At 41.2% G+C, this 20,741-nt stretch overlaps 1 protein-coding gene across 1 annotated transcript in view; it reads left to right on the plus strand.

Moving 5' to 3' along the window:
• bmp5 (bone morphogenetic protein 5) overlaps positions 1–20,741 on the plus strand; it is a 116,715-nt gene that overhangs the window by 56,874 nt on the left and 39,100 nt on the right. Inside the window, exons 2-3 of the mRNA XM_048531391.2 lie at positions 11,058–11,250; positions 16,328–16,476. Of these exons, the coding sequence (XP_048387348.1) occupies positions 11,058–11,250; positions 16,328–16,476 (342 nt within the window). The remainder of the gene's footprint in view (positions 1–11,057; positions 11,251–16,327; positions 16,477–20,741) is intronic.

Consider the following 20,741-nt stretch of genomic DNA (forward strand, 5'->3'; position numbering starts at 1 on the left):
CTAGAGGGCATCACCTCAAAATGAAGGAAAGCAGATGTAGGACTGAGGTCAGGAGGAACTTCTTCACCCAAAGGCTTGTGAATCTGTGGAATCCCCAGCCCAGTGAAGTGGTTGAAGCTCCCTCACTGAATGATTTTAAGGCAAGGCTAGATAAATTTTTGAACAGTGAAGGAATTATGGGTTATGGTGAGTGGGTGGGTATTTGGAGCTGAGTTTTGAAAAGATCAGCCATGATCTTATTGAATGGCAGGGCAGGCTCAAGGGGCCGGAAGGCCTACTCCTGCTTCTAGTTCTTATGTTCTTATTCCCATTGGTAATGACGAAAAGAAACAGCAAGGTGAAGTACAGGAATGAGAGGTTGCAGAGATTGTACAAGACTGAAACTTTCAGACTCCCGAAGTGTTGAGTTCCATTTGAATAGGGCTAAGACCAATGTTTTGAGATGGAGGTTGGCCAGTACTGTGGAGAAATGAAATGGAGCATCAGAGAAAAGAAACAAAAGGAATGGGTGAGGCAGCCTGTGTTATAATAAGGAGTAGAGAGATTATTAACTGTGTGTGTGTGTGTGTGTGTGTGTGTGTGTGTGTGTGTGTGTGTGTGTGTGTGTGTGTGTGTGTGTATTTGAGAATTTGGTATCCCAGGTTATAATATGAGGAATGACACATGAAAACAAGGAGGATATTCAGCCACATCTTGGCTCTGCAAGTCTTTCCCCTGGTGTCTGCTGCTCTGATAGTACCCTTGAGGGATTTTCATTGCTTTTTTGTGGCATCAGAGACCTTTGATTTCCTGATATCCTATGGTCATTGGGGCAATGCTGTTGGCTTGATTTAATAAGATCACCCAGCATGGGAATGCTGTGCTGCTCAACTGGATTCTAACTGGGTTTCCAGTCTCAGTGTTTTTTTTTCAGTTTTTAGTAAAAAACAACATGGTATTTGAATTTTGTACTCAACAAGCATCACAGTTAAAAATGGTAATGGTTAATTTGTGATCCACATGAGACAGTGATTAATAATACCCTTGAAATTCACGTCATTCCACCATTTGATATTCCACTCTAAATGCTGCAGAAATCCCTTACGTTTCTTGCGCTGTCACAACAGAAGAGAGGAATGAGCTTTGAGATTGAATAGAAATTATTTGTTAGTGGCTATGTGGTGGAGGAGAGAGAGAGAGAGAGATGAATAATGTGGTGCAGGGAGAATGCAAACAATTACAGAAGGAAAGGTGGATGTTGAATTTGTCACAGAAGAGAATCTGGACCAGGATCTTTGGGTTAGAAGCCTGCCACTAAAGAGAAACTGAATAATGCTGTGGTTTTCACAGGATGAGCCCTTAATTATCATAGAATCATAATATCCGTACAGGAAATTCGGCCCATTGAGTCCATGCTGACCCTCAGTGGGTTCCCTGTGTCTGCAGAGGGGCTGAGAGGAGAAGTGGATCAGATGAAGTATATGATTGATACAATTTTCCCCTCCTCTGCTTATCCCAAAGCAGCAGAGCTGGTGCTCATACCGAGGTCTCATTCTACAAACTTAGCGTAGCCTGTCACTTCATTGATACCAGGCCAGGTCTAATCCTGGTAAGAATGAGGGAGAGAAAGGAAGCCCAGTTGCAGGACAGTGGTAAATAGAGGTTCTCCTGTTGTGCAGCAAGGACAGCTCCTGGTTTAGTGCTATCATCTTCAGTATCCAATCCCTCCACTTGCTTCGCCAGTTGCTCCTTTCCCTCTCCCCATGAGTTTGCTCGTCACATCTCTTCCTTGTGTCCCAACAGCATCACTGGGTCTGAGACTCTTAAAATAATAAAGGGTACCATCTGACAAGTCCAGACACCAGTATCACACCTTCAGAAACCTGATGTGTTGCTCAGTGACTGTCCTGCTGAGCAGGTCAGTTTGCATTGCCCCTATATCTCTATCTGGGGTATCTATAGGAGCCTTATTTTAAAGGGGTACCCAAGTCCAATAGGATCCATTCCCACACTTTTCTGGTGTTTGGAGTGATGATCCACGGATGAGTACAGGATGTAGGAGTCATTGCAGCTGCTGGGAATAAGAGCGCACAGATGGAGGGAACTCATGTTGTGGTAGCAGACTAATTGGATTTTGAGATACTTCCCCTTGTTGTATTTCATTGGCTTCCTCGATGGATGCACTTAATGGTTTTGTTGCAGCTGGGGGTTCTAGCTCTCTGCCACTGTGAGGCTATGCCCATCATTAAGTGAATGCACAGGCTAGCAGGGCATTAGTGACCAGTGGGAGGCAGTGTTGTGCAGCAAGGTTTTGGGATGCTGTCAAGGTCCACAGTTGATCCTTGAGAAGGCAATGGAAATGAAGATATTGCAGGCCATGGTGACGTTGACTGCTCTGGCAGTGAGAGAGGTGCAAATCTTAGTGACTAGGTTACAAACATCTGTGACTATCTGTAGCTGCACTGTGCTTTGGCATGGGTCTAGGTCATCTGGGTAGCTCAGTTGATCCTTGGTTGAGGGGCTGGCCTCTGTTGTATTTCTAGCTCTCCTTTCCTGTTCTGTGACCTCCTGCTATTTGTCAATTGACCCCTCCCCCAAGCTGCAACTCCCTGCACCCACTTTGTGTCTTCCTCTGGCCTCTAAAACTGGTCCCTTCACTCTCTGTTTGCCCCCTCCATGGGGTGACCAGTTGCTTTCTGCTCCAGATGCCCAGCAATTGGTTAAGTCCAGGATCCAAAACTGTTCTTTTCAGGGTCTCTGAATTGCTAAAACTGTTAGGCCAGCAGCTCACTAAGGTGGTCTATTGAGAGCCTGGAGTCTGATCCTTCCAACTGGGACAATAATGAATAGAACAATCTAGTTCCTAGAGATATAAATATTGAGAACTGGACAGAATGTAAGGAAAAGTAAAGTCAGATTGTGGCTGGCAAGAGAATTAAAGAGTGGGAAGAAAAGATTTTAGTAAAAGAGAGAAATAAAAAGGCAAAGGGAAAGGAACAGCTTCTTAAGTGAATTGTCACTTTAAAAACTCTGAAAAATTTCCTTCTTGCGGGTATAAGATAGAATGCCTTGAATTGTTTCCTTTCTGAGCCATAGAAGTTGATGGTGTATTAAGAATGTTATGTCTACATCATCTGCCCTAACATCCTGTGTTGAGGCTACTGGACAATCAATGTGCAAACCCAGAAGGTTTTAAAAAATAACTGGAAGGTTAAAGGCCTCTGTTGTGAAATAAGTGGCAAACCAGAGTAAATCAACTGCATGTTTGGAGATTCAAAACTCAAAGTTATTTCCGGAAGCTTCCTGCACATCACTGACCAGAGGAATTATCAACATGATGGAAGAATTGTACTCTTACAGACGGTGGCTGAATGGTGCAACTAAATACAAAGGTTTTAACTGTCATAGTGACTCTGGAAGTGAGGACAATGGCGGAAGCTACTATGGAACATATTGCCTCTTTATGCTTTAGTAATGCTCACATGTGGAGTTTAATGCATATTCTGTATTCCGAAACCTTGTTCCTCCTCCTTTTCTCGCTGTGAGGCTGAAGGAGTGGACTAGACTTTACAATAACATCAGAATGAAACAAGTTTTCACCGGTTTGTGACTTTATATAGAACTATAGAACAGTAGAACTACACTTGAAATAAATTAAATCTAACTAAATTAAATTAAACAAAGAGAAGAAAACAAATCTATTTTCATGAAAGTTACTTATGGGTTTACCCATAAGCAATTGGGTGAAGAAAAACAAACATTTGTCTTTGTTTTGCAATGTACTCTATGGTAATAGCTACATGTGTAATAAGAAAACTTGTAACTGTGGAGTAAAAAATGTCAGAATAATTTCAAGGTGTTCAGTCACTATGCCTTATCCAAAGCTATAAATTCCCCTTTTAAGGAGTTTGACTGATGTGAAATTGTGAGTGTAAGAGTGTAAGACTTTCAAAACATTTGCAAATTCTTAAATAGCAACATTCACAGAATTGGTTTGTTAAGTATTATTTAACATCCTCCACTTACTGCATCTCTGCTGTTCTGCAGCAACTTTTGTCACATAATTAACTCAACAAGTTACTATTGTGATATGAAGAAAATCAGCTGTTATTGTGTTCTGTTATGGTAGATAAAAGCAAACCAAAATTACCCAACATTTTCAAAATCATAGCGTTCATTAAAGTAGTATTTTTATCTCCATCAATTCCAATCAATATGAGTTTTGACAACAGTTGCAAGAAGTTAATAAAATTAATAAAAAGAATTTACATGTTCTCTCACGTGTTGCAAATAACAGAGATTGCACACTGCTTAATTAATTGGGTCTTGACCATAGTCAGCGGGCTGAAGAGTGGCAGATGGACTTCAATTTGTACAAATGCGAGGTATTGCATTTTAGTAAAATGAACAAGGGCAGGATTTACACAATTATAAGTGGGGCCTTGAGTAGTTTTATTTTCTGTATTCACTCACAGGACGAGAGTGTTGCTGGCTAGGCAGCATTTATTGCCCATCCCTAATTGCCTAGAGTGCAGTTAAGAGTCAACCACATTGCTGTGGATCTGGAGTCTTATATAGGCCAGGCCGCGTAAGGAAAGCAGTTTCCTTCCCTAAAGGACATTAGTGAACCAGATGGGATTTTCTGACAATCAACAATGGATTCATGGTCATCATTAGTCTGTTAATTCCAGATATTTATTGAATTCAAATTCCACCCTCTGCCGTGGTGGGATTCAAACCCAGGTCCCCAGAAGATTGTCTGGGTCTCTGGATTAACAGTCCAACAATAATACCACTAGGCCATCGCTTCCCCATGTTGTGGAACAGACAGACAGAAGAGTTCAGGTGCATAATTCTTTGAAATTTTCATCATGTACAGATAGGGTGGTCAGGAAGGCATTTAGCATGTTTGCCTTCATTGCTCAGTCCTTTGAGTATCGGAGTTAGGATGTTATGTTGAGTTGTACATAATGTTAGTGAGGCATCTTCTGAAGTGCTGTGTCCAGTTCTGGTCACCCAGTTATAGGAAGGATATTATTAAAGTGGAGAAGGTTCAGAAGAGATTTACCAGGATGTTGCTGGGAATGGTGGGATTGAGCTATAAGGAGAGGCTGGATAGGCTGAGACTTTTCACTGGAGCATAGGAGGTTGAGGGGTGACCTTAGAAGTTTATAAAATCATGAGAGGTAAAGGTGAGGTGAATGGCAGATGTATTTTTCCCTTGAGTGGGAAATTCAAGACTAGCGAGCATATTTTTAAGGTGAGAGGAGAAAGATTCAGAAAAGACATGACAGGCATTTTTTTTACACAGTGAGTGGTTTCTGTGTGGAATGAACTTCCAGAGGAAGTGGTGGATGCAGGCACAGTTACAATGTTTGAAAGACATTCAGGAAAGTACATGAATAAGAAATGTTTGGAGGGGTATGGGCCAAGTACAGACAGGTGGGACTAATTTAGTTTGGGATTATGGTCAGCACGGACTGGTTGGACCAAAGGGTCTGTTTCCATGCTGGATGATTCAATGGCTCTATGATTGAAAATGATTTCCCATCACTATCATAATGTTCCTTTCTAAAGTGTCCAGGTTGAGAGCCATCAATCTGTAACCACCAGTCCTTGGCAACACTTCATCAGCACCATGCTCTGAAATGAATCACCATGCTCTTAATGGCTTTGGTTCTCATTATGTTCTTTTCCTTTCAATGACAAGCATGGGTGTCAACTACTTGCACGCAAAGCTTGGTGGCATTTTCATCAAAATTAATGAGTAAATCCAGAGTTTGGAAATTACTGAATTATATCATAAAGCATGTTTACCAAGTTTTGTAATCTCTTATTTTAATGGAAGTGTCAACCTGTGTAAAAGGTTACCACCTATGTTAAAATATCAGAGGCAGGAATTTGATATGAACTGTGTGGTAGCATCGTTGACAGTAATGTTCAAGCTCTTGACAATCAGACTGCTGGCTTATGCTTACATAGGCTGACTGAAAAGAAATGCCACAAAGGCTTTTTTCAGAGCTAGCAATGTGGCATGCTCTGCTTATAAGGGAAAATGATCAGATTCATTCATATATGTATCATGCAAAATTCTATCAAATGCGAAAAAAGGAGAATATTTGGCAAAGGCAGGGAAAAGAACATTGCCAGACCTCTGAACCTCTCTTTGTTCCTGGTTCAGATCTCTAGCATTTGCAGTACTTTGCTTCTGTTAGAATAAAAAGAGAGAAGTGGATACATTCTTTGCAGAGTACAATAATGGGTCAAATATTACCTTTCTCTGCCATTATACCTGTGATTCTGTGTGCAAATTGAATTACTTCTAGAAACATACCTCGATAACAAAACATTAAAGCAGGTCACTGTCAACCTGAGTGCAACTCAGAGTTTCTGGTCAGATTCAATTAGCATCACCATGACTGGGGATGGTTTTTCTTCCATTGCAAAACATTTGGCTTTGGCTTAGAAAGAAACAATCCAGAAAATCAACCTGCAAAATTATTTATATCCTGATTGTGGCAGTAATATACTTGAACTGTTTTTCAATATTTTGTTATATTTTTGTCAGCAAAACACTGAACCCTCTTGCACATGGAAAATAGCATTTTGAGGGTCAATTTGAAACAGCTATAGGAATATTTACCAGTTGCTGTCACTTGTAGAATCAGAATGGGAAAGACATAGAATGGTGAATAATATTAAAGTGGAATTCCCATCCTCCAGTAATCAAACTTTATCCTATCAGAAAAAAAACAATCAAAATGTAGTGTTTATTAACTCCAACACACATTCATAGAATCTCTACAGTGTGGAAGTAGGCCATTTGGCTCATCAAGTTCACACCAATCCTCAGAAGGGCATCTCACCCAAACCGGCATCCCTCTCCAGTCCCTGTAACCCTGCATTTCCTACGGCTAATCCATCTAGCCTACACATCCCTGGATAACTTAGCATGGCTAATCTACCTAACCTGCATACCTTGACTTTGAGAGGAAACCCACACAGACGCAGAGAGAATATGCAAACTCTAAACAGCCAGTCACCCAAGGATGGAATTGAGCCTGGGTCCTTGACACTGTGAGATAGCAGGGCTAACTACTGAGCCATCATACCATCCCAGTGAGTCTTACCAAGAATGCCCTGTGCCTTAACTTCAGCAGCAACAGATTGATCTTGTAGCCATTCTGTGTGAACAGGAGTCAGAAAGTAAATGAGGATTAATTTGGAGCTGCAATTTATGTACATATCAGCTTTGTGTGTTGTTTTCTGTTTATGATCAGACAAACTTTATTTGCTGTAATTACAAGTTATTAAATAGGATTTTGGTTTAAATAAGTGGACAAAGAAGCAAAGCAGGTCAGATTATGGAATGGCTTCTCACACTGAACTCTACATTTGGAAAGTAGCTGGCATTCTAAGCTGGGTATGTATATTGGGGTAGTTTACTGCACACTATACACACACACTGCCCAATATAAGGGACTAACCCATCCACCACTTTCCTGGTGAGGAACTGAGGGTGAATTGATGAGGAAGGAGGCTGTATTGGAGACAACCCTTCTTCTGTTAACAACATTCTTTTTGATATCAAGTGTAAGACATGCCCAATGACGTGTCTCCAGTCAGTCTCACATTTTTTACCTCCTGTAATAATCCACGGTTCCAGGTTAATACTGGAGGCGTGGCTTTGAAGGTAGCTGTTGGGATTTAAATTCAACGAATAGAATCTGGAACTGAAAGTGGGCCTTGTGATCATGAAGCTACCACTGATTTTGGTAAAATCCCGTCTAATTCACTGGTGCCCTTATCTGGTTTGGCCTAGATGTGACTCCTGGCCCACAGTAATGTGGCTAACCGTCAGCACCATTTTAGTATGGCTAAGTAAGCCACTCTGTTCAAAGGATGAGCAGGAAATGCTGACCTTGCCAGCATCTTCCATAACAGAATAATGTAATATAAACATTCATCTGCTTTCTTTCAATAACCATCACCTCTACCTCTTTCTGACAGATGTATGCGTTTCCCATTCATTTGAGGTCAGACCAAATTTTAAAAAACTGTAAAAATGCTGATTATTTTTGTGAAATCCCTCTTGTCTGTCTTGTATATCACTCTCCCTGTCCTGTGAACTCCAGTGGCTGTAATATATGAGAAGAAAAGGCTGCTGACCTTCCATTCAGGAGGTATAAATGGTCCTAGAAGTTAAACATTCACCATAAACCTCTTCCCCTCTCACGATCCAATGCTCACCCTGTTTGAAAAGGCAATGTCATAGAGTCATAGAGCAGTACAGCATGGAAACAGACCCATCAGCCCAACTCGTCCATACCAACCAGTTATCCTAAATTAATCTAGTCCCATTTGCTGGCATCTGGCCCATATCCTGCTAAACCCTCCCTATTCTTGTACCCATCCAGATGCCTTCTAAGTGTAACTGTACCAGCCTCCACCACTTCCTCTGGCAGCTCATTCGATACAGATACCACCTTCTGCATGAAAAGCTTGCCTCTGTGGCTCCTTTTAAATCTTTCCCATCTCACCTTAAACCTATGTCCTCTAGTTTTGGATTCCCATACCCTGGTAAAAAGATCTTGGTATTCACTCTGCCCATGGTCCTCATGATTATTTAAATGTAAATAAGGCCACCCCTTGGCTTCCGATGCTCCAGAGCACATAGTCCCAGTCTTTTCAACCTCTCCTTACAGCTCAAGTTCTCCGACCCTGGCAACATCCTCTAAATCTTTTCCATACCCTTTCAAGCTTAACACCATCCCTGTACTTCTTCTAGTTTAGTGATTCACTGCTCAAGATATAGGCTGAAATTTTTGCCAATGGCCTGTGCCCCCTCCCCACAAAATTGTCAGCTCTCCATTCACAGCAAGGCCACTGCTAGAGATACGGTAAGTCCCCGATGCCGCAGAGTTCTGGATCTGGTGCCCCAGCTATGGCAGTGGTTTCCACAGGGATTAGACCTCGGTGAAGGGATATATTACTGAGTTTGAAAGGGCTGGTAAAATACTTAAAGATGCCCAAACAGGAGACACTCTGCACCACATGCCCAACTCCAATGTGTGAGAAAAGTTCACCAGGTTTTACTTGGTAGCCTCGCTGTGCCATGTGGCATCTGCCACTTGGTAAGATTACAGTGCTAGCCCTTAGATACTCGTTAGAGGCCATTAATTGGCCACTTCACGTCATCATTAGTCCAAACCACTCAATGCTGCCTCCACTGTGGATTACCAATCAAGGCAGTTAGGCAGCTGGTTAGATACCTTTGTCCTGGTAAACAATTTGATGCCAAACCCCAGCCCAGCTGCTTGTCAGCCCACTCTCAGGGGAGGAGATCATGAAATTCCAGCCGTGGTCATGTCTACACTGAAGACCAATACAGATTGCTTGATCACTTTACTAAACAACTCCACTTGGTCCACAAATGTAACTCTTCTGGTGGCTTGTCATTTATAATTCTCCATCCCACCATCACTCTGACCTGCGTGTCCTCTATCCTCTGATATAACAAGGTGTAGAGCTGGATGAACACAGCAGGCCAAGCAGCATCAGAGGAGCAGGAAGGCTGACATTTCAGGCCTAGACCCTTCTTCAGAAACATCGGCATTCCTGCTCCTCTGGTGCTGCTTGGCCTGCTGTGTTCATCCAACTCTACACCTTGTTACCTCAGATTCTCCAGCATCTGCAGTCCCTGCTTTCTCTTTCCTCTATCCCCTGGCTTTTTTTAATTTAGAGCTTCTCTGGATTTCTTTACTCATTCCATTTGTGTCTCATTTAGGAGTGTTGTCATCCCTTTTGTTAATTAATCACTCGTGCCTTCCCTTCTCTTCTGTCTTGACCTCCCACTTACAACTCCATTTTATCCCTGGCTCTGTACTTGATTATAAACCTTAAATCTCTGATTTCTTTCAGCTCTGACAAAAGGTCATTACCTGAAACATGAACTCTGTTTCTCTCTCCCAACATGCAGCCTAAACCTGTTGAGTGTTTCCACATTTTCTGCTTCAATGTCAGAACCCAGTCTTATTACATTGAATATTTACATTAACCGTATTTGGTTGGATATCTGTACTGTGGATTCATTTGTTCTGTTCCCAGGCTTAAAACTCCAGATATTACGACATTTTGGTCATTAACTCAAGAGAAATTTTTGTCTTGTATCAGTTTAGAACTTGAAGTTAGATTCTCAATTGTTTTCAGATTTTAAACTTGGCCTCACATTCACAAAGGTGCAGGAGTCCTCTACATCATTGAAATTATTTTATTTTGTTCTGAAATGGTTGCATAATTGTACCCCAGATGTTTCACTTCGAGATGAAAGCTGAGAATACAGAAGCAAACCAAAATAGGGCACATGATCACTGGCCAATTTACAGTATGTAAATAAGACCAAAATTACATTGTGTGTTTGGGCTTGGTTAATGTACCTGGTGATGATAGAGAACTGTCATTCATGCCTCCAGTCTTATCCATTGAATAGAAAATGAGTACACTTGTTTCAGATTACATTACCTCATGCAAAGCCAAATGCCATGGTTATTCTTGTAATTGTATCACTGTTTGCTAAAAGTAAATAAATCAAATGGAATGGAGGCACTGACCATTTTTATGTTTTGGCAAAGCACTCTGTCAGCTTAATTCCCTTATTCCCAGACGATTACAATGAATTTATTTCCATTGAAAAATCTTCTGGGCATGTTGAAAGGCCAAGGATCAGTTTTGCACTTTGATGGTTGTCTTTTGCCCTGTTTATTAAAGAATAATTTTGTTTGGAAGTATTTCATAAAACGCCAAAAGGCTTGAAAATGACAGAAACCTGTTTTTCTTCAGGGATAGCCTGTTAGTTCAAATGACATGTAGCAAGACCACAGTATAATATTATCCCTTACTTAGATTTTTGCTCTTTGAGTTTAGCAGTATTTTGATGAGCTTTTCTCAAATAGCACAAATAGCTTGAATGGAGTCTGAGGTTAATTACTTTAGCGGCAAGAAGAAAAAAATTACTTCCACAACATGAAGTAAAGGTCATAAGTGACACTATTCTTTCTTTTTCTTGTTCTTTACTTCAGTTGAAAGAGACAAGTACTTTTCTCATCAACGAAGGCACTACAAGGAATTCCGATTTGATCTCACACAGATTCCTGAAGGAGAGGCAGTAACAGCAGCAGAATTCCGAATTTACAAAGATCGAAGCAACAGTAGATATGAAAATGACACCTTTAGGATTACGATATATCAAGTTCTTAAAGAGTATTCCAACAGGTATGTATTCAATTACTAAATTCACATTATTAAGGTGTCATAATCTGCCCTTTATAAGGCAAGATTGCCTGTCTATTGGGAAAATGCAGGATGGTGGGACTGATTGGGTAGAGACAGAATTGCAGAGACAGAATGGGCTGACTTGTCTCTTTCTGTTATTGGTATAGCACATGTTTTTTATTCATGTTATAAAGTTGATTTGAAAAGGGTGTACATTCAACCAACCACAATGCAACTTAGTTTGTTCTGTTACATAATGTTAGACCAATGGCCTGTACTCGTTGGAACTTTAGAAGAATGAGAGGTGATCTTATTGAAGCATACATGATTCTTAGAGGGCTTAACAGGGTAGTCATGGAGAAGCTGTTTCCCCTTGTGGGAGAGTCTAGGACCAGAGGGGGTAAGCTCAGGGTAAAGGTTGTCCTTTTAAGATGGAGGCTTCAAAAGAATTTCTTCTCTCCAAGGGTAAGTGAATCTGTGTAATTCTTTACCGCAGAGGCTGAAATAGACAAACTTTTAATCAGTGAAGGAATCAGGAGATATGGGGAGGTGGATCAGTCATATTGCTGAACAAAGAGACCTTGGAGTACAGGTGCATAGTTCCTAGAAAGTGGAGTCGCAGGTAGATAGGATAGTGAAGAAGGCAATTGACATGCTTGTTCTTATTGGTCAGTGCATTGAGTGTCGGAGTTGGGGGGTTCATGCTGTAGCTGTGCAGGATATTGATTTGGCCACTTTTGGAGTATTCCATGCAATTCTCGTATTGCTCACATACGAAGGATGTTGTGAAACTAGAAAACGTTCAGAAAAGATTTACAAGGATGTTGCCAGGTTGGATGGTTTGAGCTATAGGGAGAGGGTGAGTTCTCTGGGGCTGTTTTCCCTGGAGCATAGGAGGCTGAGGGATGACCTTACAGAGGTTTATGAAATCATGAGGGACATGGATAGGGTAAATAGGCAATGTCTTTTCCCCAACGTGGCAGAGTCTGAAAATAGAGAGCATGGGTTTAAGGTGAGAGGGGAAAGATATAAAAGGGACCTAAGTGGCAATCTTTCACACAGAGGGTGGTGCGTGTGTGGAATGAGCTGCCAGATGAAGTGGTGGAGGTTGGTACAATTACAATGTCTAAATGGCATCTAGATGGGTTTATGAATAGGAATGGATTAGAGGCATATGGGCGAAATGCTGGTAAATGGGACTAGATTTATATAGGATATCTAGTCGGTAAGGACGAGTTGGACTGAAGGGTCTGTTCCCATGCTGTATATCTCTATGACTACATGATCTCATTGAACGAAGGAGTACACTTGACCGGCTGAATGGCCTACTTCTGCTCTTTCATCTCAAGATCTTATGGTAATTATTGGTGAGAACATGACAGCATCTTATAAAATGGTTTCAAACAATAATTAAAAGCATTCTTAAAAATATTAAAAATAATTCTGGCTTTTCTGAATGGTTACCATTTAATATTTGAAGATACATAAAATAATTTGCGTACTTGAATAATACTTCTCTGTGTGATCAAAGGTAAAGAATAGTGAAGGTGGCTATTTTACCAACTACGTTAACTGGTGATAATTCTCAAAAAGCTGAGAATTGGGTTGTTTCGTTTGGTGATCTTATGATTTAGTAACTAGAAAGGAAACTGGAGCCTCAGAACATGAATGGTTTTTACCTCATAAGAATGTGCAATGTTCAACACTATACATTGGAAGAATTATTTGATTAGTTCATATCTCAAATGATTTAAAATGCCAAAGCAGAATGGAAAAGAAAGGAATTCTACCAAATACTGTAAAACATATTTCAAAATGAAATAGTTGCAAACATGAATTACCATTGTAAGGTGTTCACATAATCCATAATGGTTAGTATTGAGGTCATTCATTGCCTGGTTGTTATTAAAGCAGCTTCATATGCACGGGCATATTTGTGAGGCTGTAACAAAAGATAAATTCGCTGTGGTGTTATTGTATATCTCTGAAGAGCAGTGAGGCTATTAGCTAGAGTGGACATTTACAGAATAGTCCTTAAGTAATCACAGCTTTTGAGTGTTATCAATGCTTGTAAATGATTACTTGCTAAATATTTTAGCTGTTTAACATCTGTTGCTGCTTCTGTTGTATCGTCATTTATAATTCTCACTGCATTACTCTGAATGTCTTTTGAAAGAAGATGTGACTCCAGAATACTCCAGCCTCCTTAATCTTGGTGCACAATCACAAAATATCACCACTCCTTGAAGTTGCAAATGAGCACCTGTATAGATAGGCAAGAAATAACACTTTCCCTAATTAACTCCTACACGTTTGAGCTCATGAGGATTTCAAGGTGGGGGAGAGTGGAATGTCTGATTCTGGCATTGGAGTGGGGGCGGGTGGGAGGACAGGGGGCTGGCAAGGCCCAGCAAATCCAGAGTGAAATTGGAATGATGGGGAGTGGAAAGACCTGTAGCACAGTAAACTAATTAAACTTAGCGCTCTTGTGGCGCAGTGGTACTGTCCCTACCTCTGAGCCCAGAGGTCCAAGTTCCAGTCCTACCTGTACCAGAGATTGGTAATAACATCTCTGAACAGGTTGATGAGAAAATATCTATAATATCCAAGCTACCAACATGCTTGATAGCAGTGGGGGATCAATATCCTGATTTATTTTTTCAAAGGTTAAATTCCCATCCTGTCCTAAACCCATGTGTTTTATTGGGGCAAAAATTCCCTTCCAAAATTTCAGCAGCTTTTCGCATGTTTCATGACATCGACAATTTATTTTCTGCATCAACACTAATAATAATTGTATTGAAAAGACATTCATTCAGGGCTGACTGGATACTGACTCATGCTGGGGTGACTTATTGCTGAGTGTTCCTTCGCATCTACATCTTCCTCTCAATTTGGTTCAATTTGTTAATCAAGATTATTTTCTTCTCTCTGTTAGATTTTTCCCCATCCCCTGGCACATGCCATCCCACTTTAAGGCGTTCCTCTTGAGCCTATTGGAGCTTATCACTGCAACTGGCTCCATAGACACATGGGAGCAATTTGGGAGTCACCCCCTTTGCCACCTTTTACCCTGCACTGTTTCAGTTCCATGCACTTGGGAATCAGACTGGTACCCGACTTCCAAGTTATACCACTCCTATGTCAATGTGTACGTGTTGGCATCAAAATAGCAGCCCTTCTTTTCCATTCAGTGTTAGCATCAGACGTGATTCAGTGATAGCATTCTGATGCAGAACCAAGCATTCACTCCATCTGTGTGGCTGAGACATAGGTTCACCAGGGGATCCGGACATCATGAGCGGGAGCCCTTCCACTTCCTCCAGCAGCTTTCCTTACAACTGCACCAAGTGAATCTTCCAACTAGGCTGGAATTAGAACTTAATATGCATCAGAAATATAACTCCAAAGTCCACCTTGGGAAAGGAACCAGCTGGAGTGTACTGGAATATCCCGAGCTGGAATCTCTCATGTTGTGAACGACTGATCTGAGCCGTTCTGTGCACTTCAACAGATTGCTTTACCACAGAGCTCTTCCAAAAGTTGATGTTCCTGCAGTTATCAGTGCATTTTGACTATCTTCACTTATATTTGCTTCAATTAAATAGCCTTGACAAGCAAGACAATCCCTAATACTGAAGTGAATAACTGAGCATTTTAAGTTTGTACCATTTGTCAAGGCTGACATATTGAGGAAAGACTAACAAAATACAATAGAATCAAACATTCTGATAGTGTAATGGCAAATCCATTTACCTTAGCTTAAGTAACAAAACTAGCATACTTTAGAGATTTCGGTTGCCTTTGCCGCTCACTGGTCAAAAACCTTACACTGAACAGTCTATTAATCACTCCTGATCAGGAATGTTTATTTTAGGTGGTTACACTTGAAGAACCATCTGTGGAGACATGTCTAATTAATTACAGCTTTTCCAGCAGTTCAAAGAACACACTGGCCATTAGTCAGACATTTCACATTTCAGACTCCAAAAAGAGCAGTAAATATAATTTATTAGGTAGTGCTCCTTTTCATTTGACCACTCTGGGAGAGGTAGGTCAAGGTCACTCCAATTATCTGATTGTTACCATCTCAGATGCACCCATGGGAGGTGAGAAATGTTCTCCTTGTGTGGCCATTTGTAGCTTTGCAGAATTACAGGGTGACAAGGATTGAAGCTGTTCAGTAATTAGCATCGAGCTGCCTCGGTGTAACACCAGGACTGATAACATTGTTAAATGAGTCCCTTCCTTAGATTGTGGTATGCTCTCATTTTTAGAAGAGGCTGTTTACGCTTTTCTCACATTATAGCGGGGGTACTATGTGCTGAGAAAGTATTTGCAGTTACTGCTTTCAGAAACTCCTGTGTAGAAACTTTGGCTTGAAATTACTGGGGTGAGGGTGGGTACCGAAGCTGGTACAGAACCAGGCAGTGATCGATTTGTGACACACTTACATCACATTGCCACTTTCAATTGGGGTATGATGAAATCTTCTGCATGCCTTTCCAAGCACAGCAAGATTTATTTTTGGGGTGGGAGGATAGGTTGGAAGAGTGTGAGGGGAACTTTTGAAGCTGTCCCCGCCTCAGGAATTCCACCAACTTTCAGTTGACCAGAAATGATTTCTAATGATGTCATGGGGGTCAATGTTTCCAATCCACCATTACATTTTGTAACCTGTTGTATTCTCATACATTTCTTGAGGTAAGTACTTACCTGAGTGCCACAGAATCTGCAATGTTTATTGCATGAAAGACTTTTTGTTGTAATAGCTTAGCTGAGTACAAAGCATTCTTGTCTCCAGGTAGGGAGGCAATAGTTTTGAACCCCACTCTATAAACTGACGTAAACTGAGTTTCTGACTTTTAAGTGAGGTGTTAAACTGAGAGACAATCTGCCCATTGAGATGAATGCAAAAGATCCTGTGATGTTGCTTGAAAATGGGTCTGATGTCCCAGAAAATATTTGCCTCTCAAATCTGAAAAGGGTGTGAAATGTGTTCTATGAATGTAACCTCTTATTGTAATCTATTGATTTACAATGAAACTGATAACCAGCTATATTTCCCATCGTCTAGAGATGCCGACCTCTTTCTGCTGGATGACAAGAAAATCCGCGCGTCCGATGGAGGATGGCTTGTCTTTGATATCACCGCTACCAGCAATCACTGGGTCGTAAACCCACAGCACAATCTGGGCTTGCAACTTTGTGTGGAAATAATGGACGGTAGGTTATTCATTGAGGTAAATCAATGGAAGGTAACTCTTAGAATTTCAATCTGGGAGAGATCACCATTGAAAGTGTTATTATTTTAGAAGGGGCTATTTTTAAATGCCTTGCATAAATTGCATTATTGGTGTCCTAGCCAATATGTTCTTTGTCTGTCAGTGCCTAATGACAGACATCCAGTGATCATCATTCTGCTGTTTGTGGAAACTTACTGTGAGCAAATTGGTTTCTGACAATACAAAGGTGACTGCTGTTCAAAAGTTTTATTTGATTGTGTGGAATGTTTCGATGTGGTGTTGAATATTAGGAAGAAGGTTATTTGCAGTATTTCAGGCTGGAGATTGTTGAGAACACCTGATCCTCTTCTCTCAATGACTAGGTGGTGCCATTGCTGGGGGTGGATGGGTCGGGTGGTGTTTGTGGGCCTCATCATTTTGTTGGTTGTTCAATTCTCCACTCTTGGTGATGTTGATGGGTTAGCCTAGTTAACAGTATGATTAGAAACATGGACACACAGAATGACTGACCAATCTATGGAGGTGGTGAGACAGGAAGGTAATTGGGCGACATGACCTCAGGGAGATACTCTCAAACTTCTCGCCACCTCAGCGATTGGGTGTTGGGTGAGAAGGCCCATTGGTGATACATCACTAACTAAAGTCAGAAAGAGGTCACTTAGGGGCTTCAACGTGCCACCTGCCTTCGCTTTTGATGAGAAAAGTGATTGGTTTCCCAACTAGAAAGCCAGTGTAACCTGTCTGCTGCACTGTGGGGATAGTGGGGGTTCCATATTCCCCAATCTGGGGACCAATCACAGGCAGACATATGTGCAGCAGGTCGGCTACTGAAGGTCAACCTCTTCTCTGTTCTTACCTCCAAACCCATCCGATATACCTCTTCCTCCCGGCCAATTAAACTGTTCAAGCTAAGGCCTCCTATGACAGTATCTAAGGCACACAGAAGCTGCCAACCACTGACTGGCCAGCAAGTTCTGGAGGGCGAGGACTTCAGTGTCGCAGATTGCAATTCGCTGAGAAGTTCACTGGACAGGTCATGGGTTGGTAAGTGGAGCTCGATCTGGTGAGCTTTCTGACAGGTGACAGCAAGTGGTCATCTACCCCAAAAAATGCCGTGCTTAGTAAATGGAATACTGAACCTTAGCCACAGGGCCAGCCTGATACTGTCAGTGGACTGACAAGGGCTTCTAGCCTGAACAACAGTAATGATAAAAACTCATCTGCATATAGTTTGTGGCAATGCAATACACTTCTTATTGTTTACTCAACTCTCGTGATCTCGACTAGTTAGGTCAAAGAACTAGATTAACTGCATTCACAGCAATGAACGACATTTATGACAAGATGTGACAGACTGTACAACTTTGATTAGATCCATTCATTGTGAGATTGCTTAGCTCTGTCTGTAACAGAGTCTTGGTCTCGGGGTTAATTATTGCTTGACTATTAATTCAGAGTCCCAGGTAATGTTCTAGCAATGCCAGTTTGAATCTCGCTATGGCAGAATTTGGAATTTGAATTCAATAATGTTTTAATAACAAGACTGGAATTGAGAGTCTAATGATGAGTGTAAAATCATTGCCGATTGTTGGAAAAACGCTTCTGGCTCACTAATGTCCTTTAAGGAAGGAAACTGCCATCCTGCCCCAGTCGGGCCTACATGTGACTCCAGACCCACAGCAACGTACTTGATTCTCAAATGCCCTCTGGGCAATTAGGGATGGGTGGTAATTGCTGGACTAGCCAGTGATGCCCACAGCCCATGAATGTATATACCTAATCATTCAGATGAAAGATCATCAAATAGAGACTTCTGCCTCCATGGAATGCTGCCAGAAGTATTGATTGTTTTTAGCAAGTTCTTTTTCTGTTCTGTTTAATGCTTCTGGTATGCTTGTTGTCCTGTGTTGTAGCATCACCAGGTTGGCATCTCATTCATGAGAGTGCTTCTTGAACTTGACTTGGCCCCATACCTTGCTGGTAATGGATGGGTCAGTGAGGTGCAGTTATAAAATAAAATTCTCTCAACTTTGCATGAGCCCTGAGGCCTGCCCATGATGGATACTAGTGAGCTGCTATGGCAGTTGTGAATGTAAACGGTGGTGTGCTATGGCATGTATTGGCATGGGTTCGAATGGGGCGATGGATTAGGTAGAGCGGCATAACGTGAGGTGTGTGTGAGGGTTGAGGACTGGAGGGATTTCTTTTGTTTTTTTTGTTTCCTTAATTAAACTGAAACACCATGTTAGTGTATTGAGACAGGCATTCTCCATGGCCCACCTCCACACCCTTCACAATCTGCTCTCATTCTGGGATTTTCCAGCCTGCATCCCAAGGAATCCCAGTGTAACAAAATGAAGATCTAACTTTCTGGGATACCTTTTGTTGCCTGTGGAATGAGGAAATGCCAGGTCCCTCCAACTTCGAGATCAAGTCTTTCGTTGTCCAATAACATAGCCACTGTGAAAACACATACAACCCATTAGCTTTGTTGACAGAACTTAAATTTGTGACTTGAGGTCACTGGAGAATAAAAGAGTTCTGGGGGCTACTGCATGATAAAATATTGTTCTTGACATGCTCCCAGACTTGAAGTGAAGAATTCCAGGCTATTGACTCAAAGATAACATAGAAAAATGGGAAATGCTCAAATAAAGCTCAGGCCTTTCTTTAAAGTTGCAAATAAAACAACATAATACAGTTTCGACTGTGTCCACGTACGTGCTGGTGCTGTCTGCCATTTTCTTCTTTTTTATATTTAACATTTCCATAACTTGCTCCCGCCGTGGATAAATCAGTGGGTTAGGCCGTTGTTGTCTAGGTCACAGCTTCTCTCTCGACCAAGTTAACTGTTAGAATTTGTCCAATCCCATTCATTACCAGGCAATGCTGGGTGGAAAAGTGCATCTTGACTATGAGAGAGCTTCAGATTAGTCACTTAGGTATGGTATTATGGGGAGGGCTGCCTGATCCCATGGACACAGTAGGGCATTCAAAATAGGTCAGCCTGGGAAGTAGGGGGAATACAATGCTGGCATGGAGGGAGATTATTATTGGAGTGGTTTTCCAGCAAGTGTTGGAACAAAAACAAATGCAGTCAAATACTTGGCAATTCTGAGAAATGCATATTTTAAAACACTAAATAGATACATTTAGAAAGGAAACAATTCTTTATTACTTAGTTTACAACTGGCTTCTTGGAGATTGTGTTTTAGTTTCTTGGATTAATTTTTAGGGCTATCAGCATCATTCAAAGGGACCATTCTTAAATCTACAGCCAACAACTAGTTGAGGGGAAAAACGGGGAGAAAATGCTGGTCCTTGGTTGTCCATATCTACTGTCATGGTAACATCCTCCATTCTGACCTGCTCAAAATCTTTTTACTTCCCTTGTGCCCCTGAGCTCTTTTTGCACGTTTGTGCCTCTGTTAAGTCTATGTTATGTTTTGCTACTGTTTGTTTTATTTCAATGTTGAAAGCCTCTTGATGCAGGAACATTCAAGACGCATTTATTTTGCTTTCTCTTGGTCACCAAGTTCATATTATTGGCCATTATAATTATAATCACATATATATATATATAAATTCATATGTAAATTATTAACCATTTCATCCAGTCCTGTTTGTTAATAATTGTTTGAGGGTATCTTCCAGTTAAACCTGTTGAAACAGTGTTCTGGCCTAAGCAACAGAGTGTGGTAGAAGAGGTCAAGCAGATGCAGAAATAAAAGTATAGGTTTTGTGTTGTATCTTTTTTTTCTTTCACAGCTGACAGAAATGGTAGCAGTACTTGTAATGTTACAATTACAAACTCTGGCAACAGTAGGCTTTGTTGCTGCAAGATAAATGGAACAGCAAGCTGAACTAATTAAATATATAGATCAATGAAAGCCAGATTTCAGGATGCATAGAGATGGGGGTAATGGATGAGAAGTCTCTGTTTTGTTTCTGCAACGGATGGGTTCAATCTTCCGTATGGTAAGATATATTTGTGAAGCAGTGTTTCACCTCCGTCAAACTCTTCCAAATACTTTGTAGGCAATGTTTTGCACTGTAATGTTACAGAGGCAAAAGTGTTGGCTGTTTTAGACACCTCAGTAGCACTGGCATGAATGATAAATGAACTTATTTTTACTTGGCCCCAGACATGGGTAACCTCTTCCTCTGCCTCTGATCACAGCAAGGGATCTTTAACTTCTCTTTGAATAGGTCAGCAGTAGCAGGGTTTAGCATTTCATCCAAACA

Source organism: Stegostoma tigrinum, chromosome 4 (genome assembly GCF_030684315.1).
Source record: "Stegostoma tigrinum isolate sSteTig4 chromosome 4, sSteTig4.hap1, whole genome shotgun sequence".
Classification (NCBI taxonomy): Eukaryota; Metazoa; Chordata; class Chondrichthyes; order Orectolobiformes; family Stegostomatidae; genus Stegostoma; species Stegostoma tigrinum.